This window comes from Pteropus vampyrus, unplaced genomic scaffold (assembly GCF_000151845.1).
Source record: "Pteropus vampyrus isolate Shadow unplaced genomic scaffold, Pvam_2.0 Scaffold4, whole genome shotgun sequence".
NCBI lineage: Eukaryota > Metazoa > Chordata > Mammalia > Chiroptera > Pteropodidae > Pteropus > Pteropus vampyrus.
This window is the reverse complement of record NW_011888785.1, coordinates 7,205,637-7,212,236: the sequence shown is the minus strand read 5'-3', so window position 1 is coordinate 7,212,236 and position 6,600 is coordinate 7,205,637. Positions and strand designations below refer to the sequence as shown.

Sequence of the window (6,600 nt, the reverse complement as noted above, 5' to 3'; positions counted from 1 at the left end):
GAAAGACCTTTTGTGGGGCTGTATGATGAGGATAAGAGTCTGTCCACTTCCTCCACAACTTTCAAGTCAAGAAAATCAACCACAGTTGGATTACTGAGAGCACTTATCATTTATTCCCTAGAGCAAGTTGTGCATATGTGGACTAATACCTAGATAATATTTGGCTTCATGGAGATCAGTGTAGACCCTGGCTGGTTACTCATCCTTTCTGAATCTCTCAGCCTCATCTTTTGTTTTCATTTTTATGTTTTAGCACAAGTAACCCCATGAGATCATTTCTTCTGGGTCACAGTCCTCTTGTGAACCTAAGGTAGAAAAGCAGTCAAACTTATTTAACTACAATCGTAACATATAACAGAACTCCATTCTTACGTCAAACATCCAAATTCAGTGGCACTTACTTTAGTTGTGAAAAAGAGTAGAGTTGGATTATTTTAGCTTTATATTTGATAACCTTTACTTTTGCAGTCACTTAAGGATCTCAACTTCTAAGTTTATATCTGTCATCACAGAAACCAGGACAGTCTTTTTATTATTTCAGTTTTTTTCTTCACTACCAGATTAATGTTTTTCCTCAGTCTCTTATTTTCCTGTTTATTATTATTGTTTTTTAAAAATTTTAGATTCAAGTTCTTCCAGAAGGAGGCGAAACACCAATCTTTAAACAGTTCTTTAAGGACTGGAGAGATAAAGATCAGAGCGATGGCTTCGGGAAAGTATATGTCACAGAGAAAGTGGCTCGAATAAAACAAATTCCATTCGATGCCTCAAAATTACATAGTTCTCCGCAAATGGCAGCCCAGCACAATATGGTAGATGATGGTTCTGGCAAAATGGAGGTATTTCTCTTTTTTCTTTGTTTGTCTTTATTAAGGCCATTTATGCCAGTATATGTAGAAATATAACTTCAGGAAACTACAAATGTTGTAAAATGTAGTATTTACTTATTAATAAAGATGTCTGAGAATTGTATGTTAAATCAGGTAACTTAAAACGGGACGAGATGTCTGACATTCAGTTCTATTTTACAAACGTATGTTGAGATTCCAAGAAGTTAGGTGTTTGCGCAAGATCTAAGATTACCATCTTAGAGACATGAACCGGAACCCATCATCATGTTTCCTGGTCCAGAACTGCTCCTGCTTTCAGAACTGGAATTGTCCAGTGAGGGTGCATTGCTCTGAATGTACCAATGACCATCAGTTTGTCCTTCCCTTTTACCTTAAGGGCATTCACAAAAGCATATTGTGCATGTGTTCTATGCTTAAATCACAGATAATTTTAGAGCATTCAAATTGAGTTTATTGATTATTCCTTTTTTTTTTTTTTGACAAAAATTGCTTAAAACCCCCTAGTTATTCTCCCTAACTCAAATCGCTTCCCCTTAATCCACTCGAGTCATTTTACTTCATGAGAATTGGGTGATGTCACTTCCCATTTTAAATATTTTAATGGCTCTCCACAATCTTCTCAAGAAAATCCATCATCCACAGGGCCTGCAAGGCCTCCCATGATTTAATCCTTGCTATCTTCTCCACCTGCCCCTTCCACTGCCCGGAAGGCTCTTCTCCTCTGCCATCTGGCTAACCTTCCCGCTCCTTAAGTCACAGGTTGCATCTCTTCTGAGAAGCCTTTCTCCCACACTGAAAAGGACTGCCTTCGTGCTCAAACCATAGTAATATTTTTCATACAACTTATATCAAGAACCACAGAATTGTTCATTTACTTAAAATTTCCCCTCTTAGACCTCTTGTCTATTCCTTGAGGGCACAAATTGAATATTTTATCTCTATATTCCCAGATCTTACCACAAGTATATAGTAAAGAAATTTAGGAAGTAGTTTTTCCTCTTTGCAAAGACATGAAGTGTGAATCTAAACTGTACAGGGGTTGTGGGAAATGCAAAGGGAGAAATGCTCCTCATGGCTGTTGTCAGAGAGGTGTCAGCTTCCAGATCAGGGTCATTTCCTAGAGCTCAGCACAGCTAGGGTGCCCTATGGAAGACTTGGCTCCTCAGTATCAGCTATGTCCCAGCTGTAATCTCCACGTCAGGTCACAGCATCTCTGAGATGTTCTCTGGTGCCACCCCAGCGACGTTGACATCCAGGGACTCTCTCGAGGCTCTTGGGTTTAGCCAGGCCTTGCTGCCATCTCTCCTCTGCTCACCAGGATGGTGTGGGAAGTCTTCTGTCTGAAAGCACTACACCTCTCTACTCCACTTGCTCATCTCCAAATTTCAAAGCAAAGGCTCTATCCTGCCCCTCTCCAGGACGCAGGCCGGGGGTGCCTGTGTGTGCACACACACTGCCTGGCAGTCTTTCACTCATATGTTACTTTCCTGTTTCATCTACAACTCGTGTCATCTCTCCAACTTGGAAGTATCTTTAATCTACGATAAGGAAGAGGAAGTAAGAAAAAAATGGTTCTGCCTGCTTTTATCTTTTCAATCTTATGCCTACATGGCGCTTTTTAAAAATAGAAGTTATACAGTTGGCATCTTTACTTTTTGGTCACAATCTGCCACTCTTGCCTGGGAAAACAATAGTCTCATATCTGAAAGCACAGGAGAAAAGAAATTTAAAAAAATTATCTCCCAACTAATAAAAAATTTTATAAAAGTTAAAAGATCTATTTCTAAGCTAAATGTTTTAGTTTGTTATACCAGTGTCATGTGTCATGTTATTTTCACTAATCAATCAAACATTACATATTTCCTAATCAACAAGCTCAAAACTGAGCTGTGCTATGGAAGATACAAAAGAAATGTAGGCACTTAAAAAGTAAACAAATTGCCAAGCGGATCAAATTTCTTCCCATTGCTTGATTTGTAAACTAGTTAGAAAAATAATTCAAAAGTTAATGATAGATCTAAACCAATATGTTTAAACTTCTGAGAATTATTATTAGATCAAGAAAATTTTAATTTTGGTACACTTATTCCATTCCTTTCAGATTTGGCGTGTAGAAAATAATGGTAGGGTTGAAATCAACCAAAACTCCTATGGTGAATTCTATGGTGGCGACTGCTACATTATACTCTACACTTATCCCAAAGGACAAATTATCTATACATGGTAAGTTTCCTCTTTCATAAGATTTCAAGTTCCATAGGAGCCAGATTTTGCTCCAAAGTTAAATTCCATTAAAATTCCGTGCAATATGGGATAGAATTTTCCTGCAGTTGCCCTAGTGAGATTTGTGCAGCATGAATGTAATATTTTCTTTCTATATAATTTTGACTATATTTTATAGCTACTGTCCATAAGCAGGAGAGGTTAGATAAAAATTATCTGGCTCCCCAGCATCAGCTTCCTAAACTTTCTACTTTAGGAAGAAGGTTTTGATTTAAAAGGGTAAGGTTCTCCTAATGGATATGTGGTTGAATGTCTATCCCATCACCTATATAAGCTTCACTCCACTGGCTAGCATTAGGTATCACGTCTTATTATTGTGAAAATTAAGATGGCCATCCTGATTAGAGCTGCAAAGTTGCAATGAGGCAAACCCTCTTAGAGCACACTTCCCAGCATTGCTTAGAACAATATCCTTATTTGCTTGCCTGCCTAGCTCCCACCTCTGTTCCCACACAAATGTCCCTTCTTCTAGGCACCCTTCACTATTAGCCTTGGGAGTGAGCTTGGGCATCCATCTATAATTCTCCAAAGATCACTCAGCTTTGTCTTATCTTAAGATTACTTGTACTTCATCGAAATGCCTGTTAATCATCTGCCCCTCTTTAAAGTGTAAGGTTTTAAGATCACAAGTGTTTTTTGTTTTTTGTTTGTTCTTTATTACTATATCATTAGTATCTAGTATAGTGCTTGGCACATAGAAAGTGCTCAATAAATACTTTCAAATGATTTAAGAAATGCCTTCTACATTTAAAATTTATAACCTGATTTAGTCTGTTTTAGTTATATCCACATAATTATTTATGTGAGTGTCAATTGCTAATTCCTTAAAACATTCTCTTCAATTGCTTGTTTAATCTTTCTCATTATATGTAAATGCCACAATCAGTTATATTTTTTATACACAAAAAAGAATTAAGAGGAAGATTAAGACACAGAAGGCGAAGGAAAAGCTGACTAGGAACGATTAATGTGTCCCTATAAATGCCATACTTTGTACATACACTTTTCTGAATTAAAATTTTAGAAAAGGAAATTGCAAAATAAGGACATACTTGTAGGGTAAAGCCGTACTGGGGCCTCAGAGTTAGAGACCTGCAGATCAGGGAGTGAAACATTGCTTCACCAGTTATAACAGTTATGCCTTTGGATTCAGTTCCTTAATCTGTATGATTCCTCCCATCTTTCTCTCTCTCTCTCTCTCTCTCTCTCTCTCTCTCTCTCTCTCTCTCTCTCTCTCTCTCTCTCTCTCTCTCTCTCCCCCCCCATCCCACCACCTCCCTCTCCCTCTCCCTCCCCACCCCCTACTTTTGGAAAGAACCTGATAGTGAGCAAGAGAGATAATATATGAAAACCCAGCACTTTGTTGGCACAAATATACTGCTCAAAAAAAAAAAAAAAAAAAGGTTCCTATGGAGGTGGCATCTTAAACACAGAGCTAAATAACTAAATACATTCATCTTTGACAGGAGATAATATGGCTGTGGGGCAGAAATGTCCCTGGGTATGGTGATTCTCATTAATGCCGTGGCGTACATTAGAATCTCAGCAGTCCCACCACGCTGAGTCAGATCTCTTTGGTACAGGGACCAGGCGTTTGGATTAGTGAAAATTGCCCAGGTTGTTACGTGCAGCTAGTGTTTAGAAACATTGCCTAAGGCAGTACCTGTCAATCATTAAAGTGCATATGAAACAGCTGGGGATCTTGTTAAAATGCAGGTTCTGCTTTAGTGGGTCAGAGGTGGGGACTGAGATTCTACATTTCTAACTAGTTCCTAGATCACGCTGATGTCTCTGGTTACCAGACCACACTTTGGGTAGCAAGAGACTAAGGGATAGAGATAATCATCCCATCTTCTGAACATGGTTGGGCTCAAGGCACTGATCAGTGTAAGTAATAAATAGTAAGGTCACACTGTGGGGACAGATATGACTCTGTCATCTGTTGGGACACTCACCAAAGACAAATGTCACCGTATAAGCAGAGATCTGACCCCATTCCCACTGAAGGCTGCAACATCACATAGGCAAAGGTAGATTTTACTTTGCCTTTATACCTTCCGCCTGCACCTCTCAGTTTTAAGATCTTTTTTGAGAAGTCTTCTTTTCCCCAGTCTTCTCAGCAATATTCTGTTTTACCTGATTTCACTTAATAAAAAGTTAGAGAATCCCCTATTACATGATATGTTATAGAACCCCCATTCCTTTGGAATAGTCCAGCATGGTATGTGGACTTAAGGCACTTGGTTGGACAGTCCCCATTGAACAGTGAGTGCCTTGATACTGACTCTAAGTAATCTTAACCTTTCATTCAAATTCATTATGTAAAACCACATAAGATGTGGATACACTGGCATTTTTTTTTGCATTTTTGCAATGAATTTCATGGGAACAGAGAATTAGAATGCATCAATTTAAAGTCTCTGTTGTATGAAATAAAATATTTAATTATATATGTCTCTTAGAGCAGTGATTCCCAACCTTTTTGGCACCAGGGACCGGTGCTTCTATGGGAATATAATGCCTGATGATCTCAGGTGGAGCTGAGGTGGTGATGCTAGCACTGGAGAGCGGCTGCAAATACAGATAAAGCTTTGCTTACTTGCCTGCCACTTACCTCCGGCTGTACATCCCATTTCCTAACAGCCCATGGACTGGTACTGGTCCGCAGCCTGGAGGGGACCCCGGCGCTAATCTACTAGTAATGATGTGTGGCTGAAACAAAGTTAGGGAGCAAAAGATTAGACCAGAGAAATTGGAAAGAGCCAAATTGTGAATGGCCTTGTAATCATGCTGCGAGGATGAACTTTATTTTCAGGACACTGGGAGCCAAAGAATTTGCACATGATCATGATCGTTTTTTATCTTAGCATAATTATTCTGATTGACATCTAAAGAACAGACTGGTGGGAGAAGATTGGTGGCAGGGAGGTCACTAGAAATTTGTTGTAATATCAGGCTAGAATTCAGTGTAACAGTGATAGGGAGAGAAAGGACGAGGCAAGTTTGCAAGGTATTATGGAGTTGGCATCTGAAAGACTGGTTACAGGGAAGAGAAAAAAATGACCAAGCAAAGAATGATTTCCCAGATTTTTAGTTTGTGCACAAGTGGACAGTGTTTCATTCACTGAAATAAGGAACTTGGGAGGAGGATAAGTTTGCCCCCCACTCATTCCCCAACTCTCAGAAAAATTAAAAAAGAAGATAATAAGATTATACTGCATTTGTTAATAGTTACTATTTTGAGGATAAGACTGAGGATGGGGGAGGAGGTCATTTAGTTTTTCTTTTTTTTTTTTTCAATTTGGTGTGTTCAATGTTTCTATGATGAGAATTATGAATTTTTGTGATGTCAAGAATATAGTTTAGATACCAAGAGTCCTTTTATGAGTCTTTGCCACTTAATATTGTTACCGGAGTAAAGAGTTCCATTTGCCTGCACGCATCTAATTTATCCAAAGAGACATGT

General features: G+C 38.7%; 1 protein-coding gene across 1 annotated transcript in view; it reads left to right on the top strand.

Moving 5' to 3' along the window:
• Nucleotides 1-6,600, top strand: part of SCIN (scinderin) — a 72,352-nt gene that overhangs the window by 45,703 nt on the left and 20,049 nt on the right. The window contains exons 7-8 of the mRNA XM_023532519.1: nucleotides 624-839; nucleotides 2,953-3,074. Of these exons, the coding sequence (XP_023388287.1) occupies nucleotides 624-839; nucleotides 2,953-3,074 (338 nt within the window). The remainder of the gene's footprint in view (nucleotides 1-623; nucleotides 840-2,952; nucleotides 3,075-6,600) is intronic.